This window comes from Corvus kubaryi, unplaced genomic scaffold (genome assembly GCF_017639235.1).
Source record: "Corvus kubaryi isolate FWS band 111438036 unplaced genomic scaffold, C.kubaryi_AGA036_p1.0 37391, whole genome shotgun sequence".
NCBI classification, from domain to species: Eukaryota; Metazoa; Chordata; class Aves; order Passeriformes; family Corvidae; genus Corvus; species Corvus kubaryi.
In genome coordinates this window covers 10,336,369-10,360,476 of record NW_024581130.1, presented here as the reverse complement: position 1 = coordinate 10,360,476, position 24,108 = coordinate 10,336,369, and the positions used below count along the sequence as shown (strand labels likewise).

Sequence of the window (24,108 nt, the reverse complement as noted above, 5' to 3'; positions counted from 1 at the left end):
TGGCTTGTTTTGGGTTGGTTGGTTGTTTTTAGAAGCATTTTTTTGTGTGCCACAGGCCATAGTTTTGACAAGGCACTATCAATAAGGTTTATTTGCTTCTTTTAAACACCTGCCAGCAGAAAGCAGAGTTCAGCCCTGTCTGAGCTACTGTTTGATTCTGTCACATTTATTCTGTGTTCCTGCACGGCCTCAGGCAGCTGCCACGTCTGTCTGCTGGTTTCCCACATGCATCAGCTGTGTGAGCTGGGAGCACTGCATGTTGATAACTCAGTTCTGCACTCAGCATGGAGCACAGCAAGAGGAAAAAGACTTGGCCACAGAAATAAATCTTCCAGTTCCTCTCAAGTCCAGATTTTCTGCTGAAGACCTTCTAATGCAGGTGGTGTGTGAGGAGAAAACATCAGGCTGTCTGATGGGCAGAGCCCAAACTTCTGGACAAGATTCTCCAGACAAAACCCCCAGAGAGCCTAAAGATGTCCCCTGAGCATCCTTTTCTCCAGGCTGAGCCCTCCCCAGCTCCCTCAGCCACTCCTGGTGCTGCAGCCCCTTCCTAGCCCCGTTCCCTTCCCTGGACATGCTCCAAAGTGTGATTTTTTTTTAATGGATCATGTAAGTGACCTCAAGCTTGATCTGCTCCTGTAAATGGTCCAGATCTGTTCTATTGGAGACTTGGCCAAACTGGATGGTTCTGTGCCTGCCTCTGGCAACAGTTCTCTTGCTGGGAATGCCAACATCCATATGCAGTTCTCCCTGTGGCTTCCTAATTTGAGGTTGGGGTGGGGGCATATTCCACCTTTTTCCTGTCTCCTTCCTCCTGCGAGATCAGCTGTAAATTAGGTTGGGTTGTGGTCACAGGCTGCTGCCAGGAGATTTGTTGACACTACTTCTATTATTTTTTTGGTTTTTTCCACTCTGGCATGGTGCAGTCATTGCTTTAGGCAGGACTTTTTGGAGGGGTGAGCCTAGGCTGGAGAAAATCAGTTCTGATGTTGTTTCTTTGATGGATGAACAGTTGGTAGGAAAGCTTTGCTCATCAAAGATTTGTGTGGTGGAAAAAAAAAATGTTTTAAATGTCAGGCCTCCCTGTTTTTGTCCTCTCCATCCTTTGTGTTGCTCCCAGAGCTGCTGGCTACAGCCCAGGAGATGCTTTGGGAAATGCCCCCGGTGATGAGACAGGTAAGGGAAAAATCAGCCAGGTTTGGGTATTAAATGCAACAAGAAAATGTAAAAGATCACATCCCTCAGGGAGTCTGCTCCTGCTTGGCGTCAGAGGTGTTGCTTTCCCTTTTCTCCTGGTTCTTCTGAAAGCTGCAGCCTGTTTGGTGCTGGAGTAAATCCAAGGCGAGGTTCCTTGTGGGCTGAAACAGCAGATGCACCTCCCACCTCTGAGCTTCCTGGCCTGCCTTCGGAGAGGAAGGAACAGAGAGTCCTTATGGATCTCTGTGAAATACTCTTGATATTCTCTCAGCAGATCTGGAGCAATAATAACCACACTGCTGACGAGGCTGTAAAAAATGGGAAATCTGGCTTAGCACGTGCTATATTTAGAAATGCCATCAGTCCCAATGAAATGGGAGCCGTGGATAATCCTGGTATTTCCTGTGACAGAGGACTGGAGTTTTTGGGGTGGGTGTCCTGCAGGCAGACAGTTGACACCCTCAAGTGGGTTTGTAAATGAGGTTTTACTTTTCCTGTGCGTTGTGTAGGCAGTGCTGGCTGTATTTTCATTTTGAAAAACAAACAGGTGTTTTATACCAAATGTGCCTTGATATAATTAGTCATAATTAAGAACCATGACTGCTTTAGCTGTTGATTGAAAAATTAGGCATTTTTCTCACCAGCTGCTTCTCACTGAAGCTGCTTTGATGCTCTCAGATGCACTGAAAAAACCCAGCCCAGCCAAAGGCAGAAGAAGTTCAAGGCCATTCCTCCCCAGAATTCCCTTTCTCAATGGTACAAACCTCTGCTTAGTGATTGTGATGACAAAGCTCACAGAGGTGACAGATGACTTTGCAGTGACTCTGCAGGTGACTTCCCTGCCATGGGTTTTGCTGCACAAGCAGTTTTGCTCTTGCAGGAAGAAGGAGAGAAATGGGCTGGAAAGCTTTCTTTGCAGGGGAGGTAAAAATCACATTATTGTAAAATTCGACTTTTGTTTCTTTACTATGCATTTATCTCAGATTCCTTCAGGTCCAAGATGTTTGTCAAGATCTGAAGAGAGTAGGAAGAGAAAAAACTGGTTCTGAGTGTGGTCAGCAGCCCTTAGAGCATTTTGATGTCTGCCAAGGTTCCTTTCCAAGCAGTAGATTGAAGAGCTGCTTTGCTCCATGAGAAAGGTGGAGAAGGATCACTGAATGCAGGTGTTACACCTTGGTATGGCACAGGTTGTGCCTCATTTTGGGCCACAGTCTCTTCCATAAACAGGAGAGAGGTTGTGTGGTTGGGATAAAAGTTTCCTTTGGGATGGCATTGTGGACACTCTGGGCATGATCTATTCCTGTGCTTGGAAATATTTGTTACTAGCTTGGAAATTATTTTTTATCTATCCCAGATGTGAAGCCAAAAGCCACGTTTGCCATTGTCTGTAAAATTCCAGGCTGCAGACCAGTGGTTCTGTGGGAATTCTTTCCCTGCATTCTTCCCCAAGCTGGGATCTGTCTGGTCCATCCCTCTCCTGGCCACCACAAGGGCTTTATCTCCAACTTGCTGAATTCCACGTTGGGTTGTGCAAAGAGATGGTTTGAGAGCAGTTTGCTCATCCAAATTGTCCCCAGTCATGTGGGAGAGCTGCAGGATTAGCACCTTTTTCCTGGCATGATTTATGATCAGGGAGTGATGGGGTAGGAAAAACCTTGAGCTTGGGGTTATTTTCAGTGCAGGGTTTTTTGAAATTGCTGAAATTGCCCTCTCCAGGTTGTCCTCTGAAAGGGGAGTGGAAAGTCAGGCTGGCTGTGCCGGTGTTTGACAAACTCTGGAGTGCAGCAAGGTGCAGGAGCAGCAGTTTGGCAGATTTGCTATTTCTGTGCCACCTTCCATTGGAGGCGCTTTAATCAACGTGCAGCTCTTGATGAGAGGGATAATTATTCCCACTTCCACAGAGCTGAGAACATGAGCCAGGTTAAAATGTCTTTTCTGGGATTGCAAACAACTTTGTGGCAAGGAAATGAACTGAGTTTCCTTCCCAAAGGGCAGCCCTCTGGGGTGCTGCTTTGCTTCCCAGCAGAGATTCCTGGGCTTATCCCACAGTGTGGGCAGCAGGGGAGGGGGGATTCTGCCCCTCAGGTGAGACCCCACCTGCAGAGCTGCCCCAGCCCTGGGGCCAGCAGCAAAGGACCTGGAGCTGCTGGAGAGAGCCCAGAGGAGGCCCCAGAGCTGCTCCAGGGCTGGAGCCCCTCTGCTCTGGAGCCAGGCTGGGAGAGCTGGGGGTGCTCACCTGGAGAGGAGAAGGCTCCAGGGAGAGCTCAGAGCCCCTTGCAGGGCCTGAAGGGGCTCCAGGAGAGCTGGGGAGGGACTGGGGACAAGGGCTGGAGGGACAGGACACAGGGAATGGCTTCCCACTGGCAGATGGCAGGGATGGATGGGAGATTGGGAAGGAATTGTTCCCTGGGAGGGTGGTGAGGCCCTGGCACAGGGTGCCCAGAGCAGCTGTGGCTGCCCCTGGATCCCTGGCAGTGCCCAAGGCCAGGTTGGATGGAGGTCTGAGCAGCCTGGGACAGTGGAAGGTGTCCCTGCCCATGGTGTGTTCCAGCCCAAACCATTCTTTTGTTCTGTGAAATGTTAAATTTGCTCTGGTTCCGGAAAGGTGACTCAGGAATGTTCCTCCCTTGGGAACTCCTCATCTCCCAGGCTGTGTCTCTTGCTCAAAGCCTGTCTTTGTGCTTTTGCTGCAGATGCTCCAACTTTAAATGAAGAGAGAGAAAACAGATTTAACTGGGCATGGCCCCTCTCTTGGGCTTGGCACCATTCAGGTGCTGCCCTGGCCCTGGAAAGCAGCAGGAGATGAAGCAGTTGCAGGGCCTTTTTCAGCACATGCACTGAGGCATTTCAGGTTTTCAACAGAGCATTGAGGCTCTTGCTCCTGCTTAAAACAAACAGGATGGTAACAACTTGTTCCTCTTGTCTGTGAGTTGGCTGCTTGCCTTTCAGCCATGGTGATGGGTACTGAGAGGGAATAGCTGCAGGGGAACCTCCTGGCTCCTGTCTAGACACGCACGGCAGAGTTGTTACATAATTCAACTTTGCCATGCCAGAATTTATCAACATCACATAAGATGTCCTCTTGCAACAACAGTGATGTGAGTGTGATGTGTCAGAGCTGCTGGGAAGTGGGAAGGGGACTTTTTGTAAGTCAGACCTTCCATTTCTTTGATGCAGCTTTTATTAGCCTATAAATTTTGCTTATTTTAGTCCTCATTTTTGTGCCTCCCAGTGGTTTCTGAGTAACACAAACATTTAGACACCTACTGCTTTACCATTTTCCTTGCTGCTTCCTCAGCTGGAGACCAGCTGACCCTTCAGGCAGAATTGCTGGATGATCAACCCTTGCAAATGCTTTTCTAAGATGTCATTGCCTTGTTGCTTGTGCCACCAATGGAGGGAGAAGAACGAACCTGTGTGGGTTTCCATGTGGGGAAGTGTTCTGCTTTGCCTTTTGGTGTTGATGCTCCTGGTTTAGCATTGTCCTTCTGCATGTGCTGGTGTGGGCACTCTGCAGCCACACCAAAGTGACCACTGTGACACAAGGGGGGCTTTGGGGAGGGCAGATGTCACTTGCTGTGGAGGTACCACAGGCTGATATTTGTTGGTCATCCCAAGCAAGGTTTTCCTAGACCCAAACTGGGTGTAATCCAGGGAAAGTGGATATTGATACCAAGAATGGCACCCACTGCCTCTTTTACTGTCAGGACTTTGTCTTCCAGCACGGGCTGCTGATGCTCCTGCCCTTTCAACCAGCACAGAAATCCTTGGTTTGTTTTTGTTGTGCCAAGCATCGTGACAAAATAGTATTTTTAGATGTTGTCTTGCAGACATTTGCTGCCAAGGGTAAGATGCAAGGGAAAAATTGTCCAAGGAATGAATTTACTGTGTGTTTCTTCTCCCAGTCCAATCATTTGCCCTTGGATCTATTTGACATCTATGTCAGATTATTTAGGATAGTTTACAGAGCATTTTACAACAGAATTCCTGTAAATGCTTCTGAAATATAGTAATTCTCTTGAAATAGGGATAAATATTCAGGATTTCTCTCATCCACTGTTCTTCCCATATTTAAGCCGTGCTTACTAAACCCATCACCACCCAACAGGACAGAGCTGGGGACACATCTGAGCCTGAGCTGGACAAAGGGCAAAAGCAGTCTGGGGCCAGGACAGAGACAGGGTCAGCAAAGGCGAATGCAGAGCTGGTTCCCCTGGCACTGAGTGATCCACTGAGGTGCGGAGTGGTTGGGTCACAGCTTTGCTGAGGGTTTTTAGAGACTGCAATCTTCTCTAGGCCGGGTATAGGGCCCAAATGTCCTATTTCCACCTGGAGCCAGAAGCTGGCCATTAAGGAAATGCCTTTAAAACCCCCAGGATACGCACAAAATGTTCCTCCTGGTGATAATATTCTTCTGAGATTTCTTGAGTAAAATGTAACACTGAGGCCATTACATTTAATAGCCTTCATTGGCTGTGTTCTTAGGTAGCTTATATAGTCCTTTTTTTTTTTTTTGAGCCTGCTTTTATTAAAGCTGCTTTTAATCCTCACCCCCTTGCCCCAGGATGCTGCTGCCTTAATTAAAGTGGACCATCAGCTGAATGCAAGTCAGCAACATCATGTGCCTTTGCAAAGGACTGTCAGGAGGCTGGGATGAGTTGGCAGGAATAACACCCACAGGAGGCACTGAGGATGAAATCCTCCTGCTGCTTGATGCTGATGAGTGCTCAGCAGGGATGCTGTGCCCAGCAAGGTGCCCCACTTCAGGCAAGCCTTGGACCTCAGCCAGTTGGTCTCTGCAAGAACCATGGGCTGTATTTTGCTTTCCTTCCCTAGATGAGCCTCATCAGTAACAACTGAAAAATCTGGACCTATTTCATCTGGAAAGAAATCTGTCTCCCCTTGGCGTCTGAATATGCAAAGTGTTGGTGAAAAAAGCAGGTTGTAGTGCATTGTTAGCATCAGGAATGGGTTTGGAATACTTGGATCGTTCCATGAGTTTGCCCAGAAGCACTGGTTACGTTGGCTGGGCAGAATCCAGTCGGTTAAAAACACATCATCAGGAGCTGTGGGAGTAAATCATTCTGTGGGGGATAGATTGGGGATCCCCTATCACTCTGTCCTGTTTGCTCATGAATCAGAGGCTCCCTCAGGGATTTTTGTTTACCTCTGCCTTCAGTGAAAGAGGAAGGACGTAATTGCTGGAGGCAGAGCTGGTCCAGGACATGATTATTGCTGCTGAAGGTCCCCAGGGGCCACTAACAGCCAGAAAGAGCCCTGGCTCCAGCTGTGCTCTGTGTCTGGAACAGCACAGGAATTCCCATCTTGGTGCCATCAAGGGTTGCCTGTGCTTTTTGTGATGAATGCTGGGGACTCAGTGAAATGCCGCCTCTGTTGGGTGATGGACACCTAAAGAGAAACTGGTCCTCTGGCAGACTGTGTGGGGAGGGGGGGGCAGGCAGCTGTGGGTTATCCCTCAGTTTAGATCCCTTTATCCCTCTCCTTGCTATTTAGGCAAGGAAAACTGCCTGATTGCTCCCAGCTTTGTAAGCCCTGGAGCCCGGAGGGAATCAGCCCTACCCTTTCTGGTTGTGTTTTTGGAGTCTGGGAGCTCGAGGTGTTTTACAAAGTGTAACAATGATATTTTTAGAGATTTGGCTCTTTTTAGTTGCATCTGTTGAGCTGCAGTTCAGCTCCAGCAGCCCCAGCAGGAGCACATATTTCAGGAATATGTTCTCCGCCACTTTCTGTGACCTGCTAAATGGAATTGTAAATGGAGCGTGTCACAGCTCAGAAATCTCATTCATGGCCTTTTCTAACAAGGTGTGCAGAGAACCATTAGCCCAGCCTTTGCCATAATCAAGTAAGATGTGTCTGAGATGTGCACTGACTTGCTTTAGGAAGCATCTGGTTAAGTGTCAAAGCCTCAGCAGCCAGAGCAGCAGGGTTTTCTTCTCTTTCCTCCTTACTTCAGACCCATTGTCCCTCAGACCCAATTTCTTCCTTTTTCTTCCCGTTTCTGTAATGATTGGCAGGTGCCTCTTATGCAAAACCACAGCGTATTACAAGGAGTAAAAAACCTTGGCAGTGTTTCTGAAGTGACCACACTGGCTCAAATTGGCTGTGCTCCCAAATTTCTCCTTCCAGTCAGTCCCTCTCCTGCCTGGAGAGGGCCATAGCAAATGGGAAAAATCTCATTCCTTATGAAGTTTGAAGGAGTAAGCCAAGACAGGGAGAAGGCAGAAAGTTGAGGATGAGGAGTAAAAAGCAAGAGGTGGAGGAGGTGTTCAAGCAGAGCTTTGCACCAGATGGTCGCAGTTGCTGGATGAAGAGAAAACAAAACCATTGGGCAGGTTACAAAGTCCTGTGGGAGCTGCCTGATGCACTGTGGAGTCCTGCAGACTCCTCCTGCTCTCTTGTGTCCCTGAATCTTCAGTCTGAGAGAGGGATGAAAGCCTGATCCCTCTGCAGCCTGTCAAGGTGAGGGAATTTCATCCCAGGCACCTTGGTTCTGCTCCGGATGTGCGCAGGGTCTGTTAGGCCAACATTTGCTGCTGAAGTATATTGATCTGCTCACTTAAATGCTTCAAATCCTTGGAGTGCAAGGTGCTTTCCATTAGTTCTGTTCCTCTGCAAGATGAGATTGAGCTGCTGGATGTGCTTTTGGCAATGAAGGCTGATTGCATCCTGCGCTGTGACGATGACAGTGCAGCCAGATGTGGGTTTTCCTCTCCAGGGACACTTGAGAGAAGACATCTGAGCACTGAGGGCTCCCCATAACTAAGGCAGGCTTAGAACAGACAGAAGTGAACCCACTGGGGCCACCAAACTGTTTGGAACAGGAGCCAGGGGCAGAGAAGGAGGGGCTGAGAGCTGGGGTTGTGCAGCTGGAGGTGGGAAGAGAGGATTTTGCTGCTCTCGGCAGCTAAGGAGTAGCTGTAGAGAAAGTCACAGAATCATAATTTTTGGGGGGTTGGAAGGGACCTTAAATATCATCCCATTCCAACCCCCTGTCATGGCAGGGACACCTTCCACTGGACCAAGCCCTATCCAAGCTGGCCTTGAGACCTTCAGCCATAATGGCCCTTGGCAAGAGGCAACGGGAACAGTCTGCATCAAAGGAACATCCAGTCAGACAGTCGGGAAGTTTCTCCCCATGAGGGTGGTGGTGAAACCCTGGAGCAGAATCCAGAGGAGGGTGGGAATTGAAAACAAGCCACTGCTTTAAGGACTCCGCATTCACATACTGAGAGTTTGTAATGAAAGTTTGTAACTTCTCCTTAGGAATTGGGGTGTTGTTCCCATTGACGAAATACTCCAGCTGACACTTGTTCTTGGTGATCCTCAGTTTCTGGTTCTGTTGGAGATGGAGTCATCCTTCATCCTCAGAGATGATTTAAGAACTTGCTTGAAGATAATCTTTTGTTTGTTTGGACGAGGTCTGATTGGGTAATCCCGAAATGAAGAATGGTGCCGTCAGTTTTTCCTTTGTATTCTCTGGATAAATGTTAGCTCTCCTCCTTTCCTCTCCAAACTAATACTGACAAATGCCTGCAGCAGACTGATTCTTGAAAATGTCAGAAAATAGTGAAGTGCAGACTCCTTAATAAACTCTTTTTTGTATCCAGGAGTGAATTAAAATGATCTGAAAACACTCTTGAGTGATGGTGGTGCTCCAGTCAGAGTCCAGCTCTTGGATTTGCTCCTGAGGTAGAGAGCGATTGCTCAGGACTGCATGGCCTTGATCCCTCAACAAACCCATTTATTTGCTAAAGGCAGGTGCCTGGGCTGGTGGATATTTAGTGACACAAGGATGGTGTGCACTGCAGGGAGATAAAACACCTTTGAGGCCTTGTTGCGTTTCCAAGTTGGAGGGTGTGGTTGTGTTGGATATCTCTGATTGTTGTCTGCACATAGAACTTCCAGCAGGGAGATTTACAGTGTGGAGCTGGAGGAAGATGCCCAAACTGGATTTTGTTTGTGTGTGTGATCAGCTCCACGTGCTGTTGTTTTCCATCTGCTCGTGCATTGCCTGCCCAGTGCACTGCCAGATTTTTGGGAGGGCTCAGTCTCCTTCCAGTTTCCTCTCAGCAGAAATTCCATCCTCAAGCCAAGATGCCCTTCAGCAAGAAATTGCTTTAAAATATTAGCTTTTCTATAAAAGGCTTCTGTTTTACAAAACTGGATTTTTTCTGATTTAAAAAAAAAAAAGCGGGGGGAGAGGAGGGGGCAGACATTGTTAAAAAGCTTCTTCCTGTTCTAGTTTGATTTTTATTTCGTTATTTAATTATTTTTAATGAATGAACAGGAGGTTTACTGTGCTCAGGAGACAGAGGATGGGTAGAGTCCTCCACAGGGACTGAAAGCCATGAATTCCCAGAGGCTTTGACTTGAATAAGAGCTTTCTTTGTGGTGGATGACTGGCAGTTCCAGAAACAAGAGGGTCGGCTTCCCCCTTCCCCCCCGTTTCCCCCATTTTTCTTTCTTTTTCCCCATTTTTTTCCCCTTTTTTTTTTTTTCCATCCCCCCCCCCCTTTTCCTTTTTTCCTCTTTTTTCCTTTTTATTAAAACAAAAGGCATGCCCCAGTTGCCGCACTCATCTGACTTAAACTTCTGCACAACTTTAGGTTGTTTCCTCTGCCCAGCATCAGTGGTGGCTCCTTCTAAAGTTGGCAGGAGCCATGGAATCGTTTGGATTGGAAGAGACTTTAGGGATCATCTTGTTCCAGCCCCTGCCCGTGGGCCAGGACACCTTCCACCAGACCAGGTTGCTCCAAGCTGTTGATGTTCTCTGGTTTTCGGTCTTCGAAAGAAAATACCTTTTATTGAGGAAGATCCATCTGCTCTGAGGTGGATCTCCTCAATTCCAAGCACCCACAGCCTCCTCCCTGTATTTAAGGTGGAATCTTTAGGTGGCATCTTTAGGTGGACCCTTTGCTGTGGTTTCAGCTGCTCTGGGAGAGCTTGGGGGCAGAGCGGGGGTGACGTGAGCACGGCGCAATCCTCGCACTTAGATGTGAATCCAGGAGGGAATGTAAAATCCATCTGTTCCCATCTGAGCTGTACTGGGATGAACTGCAGCACGCTCCAGCAGTGACATTTGAGTTCCTTCACAGGAAAGCTCCTGTGGGTGCACACGTTGGACTTCACCCACGTTGATGGAATGGTTCCTGTGAGCTCATCTGTGTGGGAATGGAGCCCTAATCCATCCAGCACTGGCATTTCCTCAGACCCATTCCCAGTTCAAAGCAGGCTTCTCTCTTTCCAGTTCCTTTTCAAGCTCTGTGTGGGTTCTGGGTGCCAGGGCGGATGCTGGAGGCGTGGGTTTGCTTAGGACAGGGTTCTGCTGTTTCATCCCGAGGCTGGGAGGTGTAGGTGGATCTCAGGGATGCTAATCCTGCTTGGGATGAGCTGACAAGGACTCCAGGAACCAGCACAGGTGGAGGATGGCATTTCAGGACTGGTGTCAACTGGGGTGACTCCAGCAGCTTCAGTGGAGCAAAATCCATCTGTTCTGTTTACTCCACGGACTGTCAGGGGATCATCTGGCTCTGGCCTTGGATTTTCTTGGCTTTCATGGATCAGACCTTGAGCCAAGAGTGCTGTACTGCCCCTGCTTCCCAGCTGGGTCCAAAGGAACAGTGAGGGGGCAGCTGAGCTCATGGGGCAGCATTTCAGCAACCTTGGGGAATATATGTGGTAGTAAATAAGGAATTTAATATGTCTCACATGTTGAACCCTCTGTTTTGCCTGCAGGCCCCAGGCAAGGTTTGGGACATACTTCTGATAGAACCAGCTTAATTATGTAATTTAAGTCAATGTTAATTCTAAATATATTGAATTTATTTGTAACTTCTATCACTATATAAATATTAATTATATTACTCTTAAGACATACTATGAAGAATATTAATTATATTATACGGTTAAGCTTGTTGATCGTAGAGTTCTTTTCCAGCCTTTCTAAGTCTATGATTAATAATCCTGTTAAAATATTTAAACCTCAGGAAGAGGGGCACATGTAAATGCAGTGATCACCACTTCAGAGCAATGCAGTCTCACCCTGGGCAGTCCTGGTTTTTAAGATCTGAAGTGTTGCTTCTCTGTTCTAAGTCCAAATCACGCTCTGAATCCTGAGACCGTGCTGATCTGCTTTATGGGAGGAAAGTGGGCAGTTTGGTGATCTGAACCCTTGATAAGGAATCATCAAGTAGATATCAAATGGACCATGAGTGTGGCTTCTCTAGAATTCTCTAGAACTGTCTTGTGTTAAGCTGGGAATTCAGCCATAATTCAGCAGGGAACAGGTCTGGCAGACAAATCCATAGATTTGCAGAGTGGGTTGGGTTGGAAGGGACCTCAAAGCCCATCCAGTGCCACCCCCTGCCATGGCAGGGACACCTTCCGCTATCCCAGGCTGTTCCCAGCCCCGTCCAGCCTGGCCTTGGACACTGCCAGGGATCCAGGGGCAGCCACAACTGCTCTGGGCACCCTGTGCCAGGGCCTGCCCACCCTCCCAGGGAACAATTCCTCCCCAATCTCCCATCCATCCCTGCCCTCTGGCAGTGGGGAGCCATTCCCTGTGTCCTGTCCCTCCATGCCTTGTCCCCAGTCCCTCTCCAGCTCTCCTGGAGCCCCTTCAGGCCCTGCAAGGGGCTCTGAGCTCTCCCTGGAGCCTTCTCCTCTCCAGGTGAGCACCCCCAGCTCTCCCAGCCTGGCTCCAGAACAGAGGGGCTCCAGCCCTGGGGCAGCTCCGAGGCCTCCTCTGGACTCTCTCCAGCAGCTCCAGGTCCTTCTGCTGCTGGCCCCAGGGCTGGGGCAGCTCTGCAGGTGGAGTCTCACCTGAGCAGGGCAGAGGCTAAACCTGCATTGGCTCTGCAGGTTGGCTTTGGCAGAGGATAAATTTCTAGGAAAACCTCCTCTAAAGGAATTTTTTTTTAGAAATCCTGGTCAAAGGATTTCTTTAGCTCACAAGTGATACCATGCTGGGAGGTGTCTCCTGGCATATGTGTGGTCATCTGGAATGAAATAGGTGAGAAATAGGAGGAAGTTTGACTAAATTGAGAAAGTCCTCGTAGGAGGGGTTGGTGGGAGAGTGTATAGTTAAACCTCATAACATCTCCTACAGATCTTAGAATAAATAAACTTCCTGAGCTTCTCTGCTTTGCTGTGCCACTGCAGTAAATAATGCTTTGTCTGGCTTGGGGAGTTGCAGCAAAAGAGACTGGCAGAGACTTCAGTTGACCAAAACTAATCCCTAAACTGGAAAATCTGTCCCCTGTGATAATGAATTTCAGTGCTGTTTTAAACAAGATTCAATCTTCCAGCACAAGAGTGGGTAAAATCCGTGAGCCAGCGTCACAGATGAATCAAACATTGGCTTTTCTGTGGCAAGTTCCTTTAATTTGTGGGGGTTTTTTCCCCCTAAATCCCTTAACTTGGAGTTGGTTTTGCTCCCACCTGGCATAGTGTGGGGACTGGGGATGTGCAAAAGGGGTGGAGAATGTGTGTGAAACACTGATTGATTTATTTATTTCTTATTAAGGATTCTATGATTTTTTTTCTGACAAAAATTTTCTGGCAAACTACAACTTGGTAAAATGTCTCTGTCATCATTAATTTCCTTTTGGGGCTCTTCTGATTGTGTCTGTTGATCACTGGATCAGAGAATGGCTGGAGTGGACCTTAAAGATCAAATATTCTGTGTTTTTCTGAAAGCCCACCCAGAACTGTGCCTGAACTCACTGAAGGATGCCTTAAGATAGAAGAATTTGCCTGGGTTTTCACAAAACCAGCAAGGCATGGCAAGGGCACCCTCAAGGGCAGACCCAAAATAGCATTTGGAGAGCTTGCCACAAGCTCTGCTGCTTGCATGTAAATAAGAAGGGGGAAATTGTGTTTATATATATGGGAAAAAAAAGCTCAAAGGTTTTGAAGTGTTTTCCTTGGCTTGTTTATCAAATCAATGTCATCCAGTGCACGAACATCAGCAGAGCTCAGCCCAGACTGACCTTTAAAGAGCTGGAGGGTGGGATTTTTTTAGCAATGTTGGTCTTCAGCATAAAAAGGGCATAAAACCTCACTTGCCTTGGAGAACCCCAAATATATATGGGAATATAACCCATATTTAACTTATATGTGCAAGGAGGTGTTAGACCCAAGCGGAGAGGGGGAAAGAGAATCCCAACAAACAATGGGGAAAGTGAGGTTTGGAATCCTGGAAATGTGCAGGCTGCAAGGCATCCAGAAGGAGGGGAATGGTTTGGATTGGAAGGGACCTTAAAGCTCATCCAGTCCCATGGGCAGGGGCACCTTCCAGTATCCCAGGTTGCTCCAAACCCTGTCCAACCTTTGGAACACTTCCAGGGATCCAGGGGCAGCCATGGCTTCTCTGGGCAAAATTGGGTGTCTTGATTTGGGTTATACAGCCAAGAATTTGGAATTTCTAGCAGAAAACATCATTTTTTGGCATAGCAAAAAATGAAACAATTCCAACCCTTTTTATTGCTTTCTTTTGGCTCTTTTTCCTGTGGTGGAGAATACAAGGAGGAGCTGTGTATCACAGGATTGGTATCCAGGGTGATGCAAAATAGTCAACACACAGTTAAGTAAATAACTCCAGCCCTTAGCATGGAAAGGGATGCAAAATTTAGTATTTTTTAGTGTTTCTATTCGCTATATTGGCTACAGTGTTTTGCATAATTAAAAATCCAGGAGAGCTCACCAGAGAAAAGAGCATTTTCCAAGAAGATCAATGTGTGCTCAGGGTCCAGAAGGGAATGACGGTGGTAGGGTTGCTCCTGTTCTTTTCCAGTTTTCATCCTTCCTTGCTCCTTGTGGGAAGAGAGGATTCATTAGAATATTTTCCATGCAGAATTTATTTCAACAAAAGACCCCTCACCAAACAAAACCCCAGCTCCATATCCAGAAGTATTCCCTCTTCCCTGACAGCTGGAGAAATGCTCTTCCAGCCCTCCATAAGATGTATCTATATAAATGATCCTCTGCCCAGAGCTGGGGAGCAGGGTTGCATCTCCCAGGGAGCAGAGGTGTGAAATCTGCCCTTGGAAGTGCCTGTTTACTCCACAGCTGGGATCAAGTGGCATCCTATGGACACTGACTTCTCTTTTTCTCCGCAGTGGGAGCGCCTCTGGTTCCTCATCCTCACCTCATCCTTCTTCCTCACCCTGGTCTGGTTTTACTTCTGGTGGGAAGTTCACAATGACTACAATGAAATCAACTGGTGAGTAGAGCTTCCCTTAGGAAATCTGGCTGCCATCACGCACCTGCTCAACACAGCTTTGGATTCATCTGGATCCTTTGGATGGAGTTGCAATGATAATAAAGGGAAAATGAGGTGGGAAGTGGGACTGAAGGAGAGCTGCTTCTGCCTGGTCCATGTGTAGATGTAACGTGGCCTCGCATCCCCACTGCGTGGCTGGGTTTTTGTTTGTTTGTCTCTATGGTCGGCTGGGTTTGGAAGTGGCTGAGCAATTTGGCTGCAACTATTCCACAACATATCCGTGGCAAAAATTCAGCCTGAAGCACATGGGTGTGGAAAATATTATACAAAGTTGGAAGGAGCTGAAAAGGAGCTTTGCAGTGGGATGTGCTGGAATTTAGGGTGTTGCCAGCTGCCTCCAATGCTGGAAATTATACTCCCTTTTATTATTCGCAGCATCTTAAAACATTTTGACAGCACCTTGGGCTGTGTTCTAACCAAACTGCTTTGACATCGTCTTCTTGTCAAACATAAGATGTAAAGTGTATTTTAAAACACAGTGGGGAGCTGATCCCTTAAATAAATCATCTGCTTTAGATGCTGGAGCTGTGCGAAGGGAGCACGTTTACCAACATGGTGATGTGAGCTGGCTCCTCCCAGGAGGAAATGGGTTTTTCCTCTTTGCTCACACCCACACTGTGGCAAGTGAAACCATCACCATTGCTCTGAATTATTTGTAACAGCAGCATGATAAAAATGCCTTTTCTAAAATGGTGTTTTGGAACCTCTCTCTTCTTCAGTTAAACCTTCAGAGAGGATGTGAGTGCTCCAAGTCCGCCCCAGTGCGAGACCAACACTGAGCTCAAAGTTGTGAAAGGGCTAAAAACAATCCTGCAGAAATGAAGGAAAGCCCTGGGAATGCTGTGAATGGGCACTGGAGCTGCAGTGCTGCCAAGGCTTGGCTCCCCAGATATTCCTGCAGGAAAGGGGGGACATCTGCAGGTCTGCTCTGGATGCAAGAGGCAGTTGGGATTTAACACGTCCAGATGTCACCTGCAGCCCAAAGCCCTGTCCCTGCCGTGCAACCCAGGGTGCTGGAAGCACATCTGGATTGTGCACAACACTGGGAAAGGATTCCCTCTTGTGCACAAGTTCTGGAGAGGCTCTCTGGATGGAAAACAGCATTTCAGGCACTGCCATTCAGTGCTGGAAAGGGGTTGGTGCTATGTGTGTACTGTAACCCCAGTGAGATCCCTGCTCCATGCACTGGCACCAGAGGTTGAGCAGGGTTTCTGGGAACAGCTGTGGAAAGGCTGGAAAGGAGGAGGAGAACACGGGGTGAGGTTTTCATTACAGCCATGCCAGTTCCAGGCAAGGGGGAAGTAATTTCCACTGGGTCCATGCAGGCTGAGCCTGGCCCTCTTCCCTTCCAGCTGCGTGGGCTCCATGAAAACAGAGCAGTTTTGGCCAGACAGGGTGTGAGGGAGTTGAAAGCATCAATTTGTTCCCAGTGGGGCTGTGAACCTGTTGCTGATGAGGCACAGTGAGGGGCTGGTGTTTAGAAACGGCGCCTTCGCTGTTCCTCTGTGGTCGTCGCTTCTGGGCCGTGCTTTTGGACGAGGTTTCTTTGCTGCTTGTTCCTGCTGCCTTCCTCTCTGATTTACTGGGAAGCTGGGAGCTCCCCCAGAGGAGAGGAAGGGCTCTTTGGGGCAAACAGCACACTGAGTTGCTGCCAGGGCCTTCCAGAGGAACTGGGAGAAGGAATTGCTGTGATATTGGTGTCAGGAGCTGCTGAGCTTCTTCCCACCCTCCAGAGCTCATCCTTGGGAGCTCTCCTCTCTCATGTCATGTGCAGCTGCACTGAACTCCTTCAGCCTGTCCCACCAGGTGAAGAAAGACTGGAGGTGTCTGTCCAAGCAGCCCCTCAAGGAGGAGGACTGCCAGCAGCAGGTCGGCTTGAGGCCTGGATGAAGGCTTCCCCCCGTTCTGGGACTTGTTCCAGCACTGCATCACCCTCTGGGAAGAGATTTTTCAACCCAGACCTCTAAGGGCCTTTTCCCTCTGCCACCCTCGAGGAGGTTTTTCATCTTTTTACCTGTCTGTCAGGCATCTTGGGCAGCAGTTGGGGCTTTTCAACTTGTAAGGACTAAAGGGACTATTCTGGGGTTGAAATGGGCTTTAGAAGGACAAGGCAAAATTGTGGCCCAGCATGTCTTGCTTCAGGCTTTTCAGCTTTTTTTTCCTTGAGGCTGGATATCAGTGAGGTCCTTGTTAGTGAAGGTGCTTTGTGTCCCTTAAGTAAATTTTTTTTTTAAATTTATTGCTTCTGGCTTGTCCCTTTTTGGTGTCTACACTTGATTGCATTATAATTTAGATCTGCATTGTATAAGGTTTGTACTGCACCAGTTCTGGCTCGGGTGGGCTGTGGGGGATGCTGTAATTCGGGAACCTGGCTGTGTTCCCCTGGAGCAGGACCATAAATGCAAGGCTTGTAGCAAATGTGTTCCTCCTCAGTTCTGGAGAAAGCTCACCTGCTTCATAACTGCCATGGACACAGCATTTTAAAACATTGATTTGCACATCAAGTGAAGGCCTGGTGCTCTCAGAGGGGCACCGAAGGGACATCAGAGCAAAAACTTAAATGGACTGAGAGCTAAGGAAGCTCTGGGTGGTGGCATCAGCAAAGACTTCAGAGGAGCCCTCTTTCCTTTCTTCCCTCTTTTTTCCTAACAGCATGTCTGAATGCCTGCAAATCCCTGGTTTTGTGCTCTTTGACTTCCTGAGCAAAACCTGGACACGGGCCATGCCTGTTGAGCCCAAGGATTTGCTTTCCAGATCTCACAGGGGAGCTTTACTCCTGGACAGAATTGGAATCAGAGAATATCCTGGATTATATCATGGATTCCAACTTCTGGCTCTGCACAGGACAGCCCCAAAAATCACCCCAGAGTTTGTCCAAACAGAGCAGATGTTCTGTCTGATGACCGATGCTGGATTTGAGTGCTGGGGAGGAGGTTGGCTCTTTGACCTGCATGTATGTAATGCAGCATTTCTGTCTGTTGTAACCAAAAAGCAGGCAACAAAAGAACCCAGCCACTTCAGCATGAGCTGATTCCCCCCAGAACCACCCTGTCCTTGTTGTGCCAAAGGGTTTGCATGGAGGTAACATCAACCCTAATCCAAGTTAGGGATGCTGTTGGGTTTTTTTTTTTTTTCCTAAAAATCCATTGGAAAAACTTTAATCCAGGTCAGGTTTGAACTCTCAGAAGCTGCAAGGAGGGTTCTGGGGTTTCTCTGCCTCTCTCTATCCAGGTAATTTCCATAAGGGATTAAAGCACTGGGTTGTCACTTGTGCTTTTTGCTGCCTATCTCTTTTCTTGACAGATCCATTTTCTAAAGTCTTGTCTAATCCTAGTGAAGCTGTTCTGGTGTTGAATCCCTTCTTAATCTATCCTTCCCACTTCTCTTCCAGGTTTTTATATAACCGAATGGGATATTGGAGTGACTGGTCCATTCCAATCCTTGTAACAACTGCTGCTGGCTTTACCTACATTACAATGTTACTGGTGAGTAGAATGAAATCCCCTTTCTCAGAGGTTTGTGTGTTGGCTTTAAAAAGGCCACGAGCTTCTCAGGCCATCTGCAAGTTGAGCAATCTTCCCTCAGAAGTGATTTCTCTCCCTCTCTCTCTTTTCTCTTTCTCTTTTTTCTCGTTCTCTTTCTCTCTTTCTTATTCTCTTTTTCTTAGCCTTAATTTGCATAAAATTAAAAGTGAAAAATAGACACTCTTAGGCCTCAGATGATCAAAAGACAGATACCTTCAGAGGAGGAATACAACTCTTGTTTCCCATGGTATGGCCCAGTTTCTACTTCCAGGCACAAGGGGCAGTTGTTGCCCTTCATCCCAGGGGGTTGGGACCTTCAGGGTGGTGTCCATTCAGGTGGCCACTGCTTCCTGCAGCCCCAGGGGCTGTGCACCCCTGGGCCAGACTCTGAGCTCCCTGCAAAGCCTTTTCCTTCACATCCTTGGCTTTGGAGAGGATCTGCTGGCCCATCCTGCCTCCCTTCCTGCTGGCTGCCCTGGCTTGTGTGGCTGTCCCCTCGGGTGGGTGACGTGTCCCTGTGTGCTCAAGCGCTTCAGGGTGGTGATGTGCCTCTGTCTGACTGCTGGTTTCTCCCTCCCAGATCCTGGCACTGTGTCACATAGCTGTGGGACAGCAGATGAACCTGCACTGGCTGCACAAGGTAAATCTCAGCTTCAAGGGGAGCAGGATCTCGGGAATGCGGGAGCCTGAGGAGCAGGCGGGGGGTGGCACTTGCTGTCACTGTGCCTTTGGGAAGAGCATAAAATGACTGTGGTGGATGAGCAGACTGCTCAGGAGAGGCCATCAAGGCCTGGGGACAAAGAATTTGGTGAAATGCTTTTGGCCCTTGCTGATAGAGAGGCCACCCGTGGAGATGGAGAAACACCAGTGGTTAGAGCAGCCTGGTTCAGTCCCAGCTCAGGTGCTCCATGAACCTCTCTGGGGCTCCTTTCTGTGCTGAACCCAGCCCTGGAGAGGGGCTGAGCAGACGTGAAGCTCTTCAGAGTGTGCTTGGAGGGGACCAGCTGGAAAAGCCTTGGGAGAAGATGTAGCTGTTAAAACTGGGGGTGTGCAGCGTGCAGGGTGAGGTTTGCGGGGCCCAAGGAGATTTGTGTCTAAAGCAGCTTGAAAAACACTGCTGTGAAACACCAGAGAAGATCTTTGGAGCACAGAAGGGGAGAGGAAGGGTATGGAGGGAGAGAAAATGGGTTGGCAGGATCCCACTGTAGCAGGCAATCTGCTAATTGGAAATGAAGGGACCAGACCTGAATCTGCCAATACACAGCCCCTCCTGGAATTCTGCCCGTGATGAGGTATTGCAGGATCACAGCCTGAACACCTCCCAGGACAGGGAGAGCAGAGACCTCCCCACCCTTCCTTTTTCTTTATTTCTTTCCCTTAGAGATGGTAGAAATTATGCTTCCTCAGGGGAGGAGGAGGATGCAATCAGAGAGAGGGGGCAGGGACTCTTTGACTGCTGCTGCAAATACTTTATCAATTCTTGAGCCTGACATATGTTTCTTCATCAGGGAAAATGGTATTTCTCAGGCACCCTGGTGGGCTTAGATGAGTAAGTCCAGAAGAGGGGTGTGTTGGTGGAGATCAGTTCTACCCTGTGGGCCCCCCACATTTCCTCCCCTTCTTCCTAAGAAGCCCCCTTTTCATCACAGCTCAGATGTGTTGCTCTGACTCTTCCCTTCCCCAACACCTCCCTCAGCTTCCTAAGGAGGTTGAGATACACGACTGGAATAAGTTAATATTTTTCTCTGAACTCTACTGAATTAACTTCAAATATAGATTAAAGTGTGGGGGAAAGGATGCTATGTGCAAACCACACAACTCTGTCCAATTTTCTCCTGCAATTCTGTACAAAGAGCTGAGGGTTGTAAGCCAAGTCGAAGATGGGTGTGAGGGGAGGGGTAGAAGCAATAAATTGGAGTTGATGGGAGGAGGAAAGGGAGAAGTGGAGATTTGTGTCCTGACACCTCTGTGCCACACAGGACGGCCACACCAAGGGCAATTAGGGCTGCAGAAAGAGGAATCCTGTTTATATGTACCAAAGTGATTTCTGTAAATGTTGGGAATGCGGGGTTTTATTTGCTGGTCTGAGATATTAAACCTGAAATTGGCCTAGAGGTGCCCTGTGCAACCAAGACGATCAGTTCCTTCCTGGGGATCAGTTTCTGCCAAGTCTCCCCCACAGACTTTGGATCTGCAGCAGCATCCTTTGGCTCTGGCAGAACAGCAGGGGCTGGATACCAGACAGAGCAGAGAGTGGGAATTATTTTTAGACAGACAGCCCAGATTCTCAGTCTTTGCAGCTGGAGTTATTTCCGTGGCACTTTTGGATGGTTTGAACTTTTTACCTTCCCCTTGGAGGTCACGTTTTCATTTTGCCTGCTTTGCTCAGACCTCTGAGTGCTTCCATGTGAAAGGGCAGCTGGGGGAGGTCCTGATGGGCTGGGTCTTGGTCTGTCCTCTCCATGCCACCACTGTCCCATCCAAAGTCCTTTCTCAGGCCCTGGTATAACAGGTCACAACGTGACAGCACATGAGCCCAACCTCCTTCCCCGTGGGTCCTCGTGCTGCTTTTTTCAGGCCTTTTATTACATGCAAAGGTTTTCTCTCTCCATTTCCCAACCTATACAATTTATATAATAACCACAGTCTCCAGCCTGCAAATACCCTCTGATTTGTTGCAGATTGGCCTGGTGACAACCTTGATAACTACTGTGGTGACCATGTCATCGATAGCACAGCTTTGGGACGATGAGTGGGAGATGGTATTTATTTCATTGCAGGTAAGTTGTCTGCGAGGATGTTTCCCTGGGAGGGAAAAGGGGCCAGAGCAGCTGAATGCCATGAGTGTTTTATGAATTTCTGTAAGATGAAACTCTGTCTTGATGGTCGGCACTCCCCAAATTGAAATCTTGGCAATGAGAAAATTGTTTTAAGAAAGACTTGTGGTATCCTGCAGGGCTGTAGAAGTGTCAGAGGAAAATACTTACAAACTTAATTTCTTTTAGATCTGCTCTCTGTTCCTTTTTCCCCTCTTCCTCAAAAAAAAGTCCCAAAATATTTTGCCCATCTTGCTTAAGAGATGATCACTGACATGTATTTGGGAGTATGCAAATCTATGCAAATACAGGGGGTGGAAGTGGCATTCACATGAATGACTAACATTTCTCAGAAGTGCTTTATTTTACTGCGGTTTTTTTTTAAGATTTAGGCAGGGAATTGGAGAGCAGAAGCACGACTCAGATGATACATCTCCAGCTTTGTGTCATGGTGATGCACCCTGGTGATTAACAGACTGGTGTGTTCAGAGAATTCCAGAAGAGTTTGGGTTGGAAGGGACCTTAGAGCTCATCTAATTCCCATCCCCTGCCATGGGCAGGGACACCTTCCACTATCCCAGGCTGCTCCAAGCCCTGTCCAGCCTGACCTTGGACACTGCCAGGGATCCAGGGGCAGCCACAGCTTCTCTGGGCACCCTGTGCCAGTGTTTTACCACCCTCATCATAATTTTTTTTTCCGCTCATATGTGGTGTGAATCTGCACTATCTCAGTTTAAAACCATTTCCCCATGTCCTACTGCAGCTGGCCCTAATAAAGGCTGTCCACATTTCTCTTACAGACCCCCTTCAAGTGCTAAAAGGCCACAGTAAGTTGTCCCTGGAGCCTTCTCCAGGTGAACACGCCCAGCTCGGCTCCAGAGCAGAGGGACTCCAGCCCTTGGAGCAGCTCTGCAGCCTCCTCTGGACTCACTCCAGCAGCCCTTATTCCAAATATCTCTGTTGTTGAGGGGGAAATTCCCCTAAAAGGGGGTTAGAGCTTTCCTCCTTTCCCTTCAGAGCAGCCAGAATGCCAGAGGCAATGGCAGGATTTGGAAGAAACAATGGCCAAAACAGCTGCAGGAGGCTGATGGAGGAACGCTGCAGAATCCACCTGGAAACAGAACCTGTGAAGTCAATGCATTTTCAAGGTGCTGGGGTGTTTTTAATCACATTTTTCCTCTCCTGTTCTTGTGCCCTGCAGGCCACAGCCCCTTTCTTGCATATAGGAGCCCTGGCAGCTGTCACAGCACTGTCGTGGTTGGTGGCGGGGCAGTTTGCACGGACGGAGAAAGCCAGTGAGTACCTCCTGTGTCCCTGCAGGGTGGGGAGTGGCTGCTCCTCTTGCTTCTCTCTTTCCCCCCTTGATTCTATTTTTTCCCCCCCTGTTTCTCCTTTACTTTTTACCTTTTTATTTTCTTTTGAATAAGCCAGGGAGCTGTTTTCCTTCTCTGTTTCTGGATTGTTTTGTTTGTTTTTAAGGAAAAACATTGGTATCACTTGATCTTAAGAGTATGTCAGACTCGTTTTACTCGTGGAAGGCATCTTACCTGGAATAGTTTACAGACTTTTTGGTGCAGACATGGTGGTGTTAAAAAAAGAAGAAAAAAACCAAAACATCTGTGAGAATGTGAACTACAGTCACTTTTAGTGGAAAATGGGATTTCAATCTTTTGGAAAAATGAGGTGCAGCTGCCGGCCTTGGTGCAAGACTATTCTTGCCATTTCTTTGTGGCATTTCAGCTTTTTTTCTGAGCAAATTTTTTGGGGCTTTTTGTTCTGATTAGACTGAATTTTCAGAGCATGGTTGGTGTGTGGTGCTCCTGGGGTGAGCAGGAACTGGGTCAGGATCACATTCTGTGTCTGCCTGGAGGTTTGGGTGCTGGTGTGACGCCTTTAAGGTGCAGGACACGGTGTGAGTTCCCTTAGCAAGGTACCACTGAGTTCCTTGAGTGCTCCATGAGTGATTGACATCTCTGCCAGAGAGGAGGAAAAAGCCCTGGCAGAGTTCCTAGAGTTACTTTCTGGCTTGTGGGAACATGTATGAATGAGCCTATTAGGTGCTGGAAGCAAAAAGTAGCCTATTTATGAGGGAAAGCAGATGAGTTGTGGCCAGGAGCAGAGCTGGGCTGTTCTGTCCTTCCCTTAAAAAACACCCCACCTTCTCTATCTTGCATCCATTGCAAATATTTGTTTTAAGGGGTTTGGGGTTTTTTTTTTGGCTGTTATCCCTTAAGTTGCAAAGCCTTAATGAGTTTGCATAATAAATAATAATTTAAAAATTTAAACATCAAGTCTTTTGCTGTAACATCTGTGGTTTCTAGTGGCTCCAGATATCTTAGGAGTTCAAAGGTGCCTGTTGTTTTTTATAAGGAACACATGTCTGTGGGGTACAAGGGGTGATTCTGTTGCTCTGTCAGCACCTCCCAAAGATTCCCAGAGAGCCTGGACTTTGTGGGAAGTCGCTGATAAATGGAATTGGGTGGCTGATGGGTGGTGTGGGAGGCGGTGTGGGGGCTCCTCTGGCCCCAAGCACTGCAGCACCATCACAGCCCAGGGATTTATTTAAAGGTCTCCAACTTGATCAGTAAAGCATTACTACATTTTTCTGGCACAAATCTCAAGGCAGAAGCAGCTGAAGCGGTCTTGCCCTGGCTGAGGTGGGTGGTGGTGGTAAACCACCAATATAAGCTTTAATTGCACTGGTGTGGTGCCATGGCTTATTTTTAGCTATGAGTGACTGATGAGTTATTTCTGTTGTCAGGCAGGGAAAAATTTGGTGCTGTCCCACCCAAAGGGTGGAAAAGCCAACAGTGTTTTGGGTGGCACTTCTGGGGTTTAAGCAATTCACTTAACTTACTGTTTCCCAAATACAAAATGAAGTGAAAGCCTCCTTCAGGGCTTGATTTTTATTAAACAGAAGATGTTTTCCCCTAAACACAGAGCTCTGCTCTTACATTAGAGGCACTGACAGTAGATCAGTCCTCCCCTCCGGAGGAAGACAGAGGCATTCTAGAATGTGCTCCTGTGGCACAAGGAGGTCAGGGCCAGCAGTTTCACCAGCTCTTTGTCTCTCTCTCCATCCCAGCTTCCCAGATGCTGATGTTCACTGCATACCTGGCGGTTGTAGTTGCACTTTACCTCGTCCCCCTCACCATCTCCTCCCCCTGCATCATGGAGAAGAAGGCTCTGGGACCCAAGCCAGCCATCCTAGGGCACCGTGGGGCACCGATGGTGAGTAGTGACCAGAGCCCTGTGCTCTGGCTCCTCT

General features: G+C 48.1%; 1 protein-coding gene across 3 annotated transcripts in view; it reads left to right on the top strand.

Annotated features, from left to right (window-relative positions):
- Nucleotides 1-24,108, top strand: part of GDPD5 (glycerophosphodiester phosphodiesterase domain containing 5) — a 102,846-nt gene that overhangs the window by 62,189 nt on the left and 16,549 nt on the right. For all 3 annotated transcript variants that reach the window (XM_042038027.1, XM_042038024.1, XM_042038025.1), the window contains exons 3-8: nucleotides 14,337-14,440; nucleotides 17,892-17,985; nucleotides 18,605-18,664; nucleotides 20,706-20,804; nucleotides 22,042-22,135; nucleotides 23,926-24,071. In XM_042038027.1, the coding sequence (XP_041893961.1) occupies nucleotides 14,337-14,440; nucleotides 17,892-17,985; nucleotides 18,605-18,664; nucleotides 20,706-20,804; nucleotides 22,042-22,135; nucleotides 23,926-24,071 (597 nt within the window). The remainder of the gene's footprint in view (nucleotides 1-14,336; nucleotides 14,441-17,891; nucleotides 17,986-18,604; nucleotides 18,665-20,705; nucleotides 20,805-22,041; nucleotides 22,136-23,925; nucleotides 24,072-24,108) is intronic.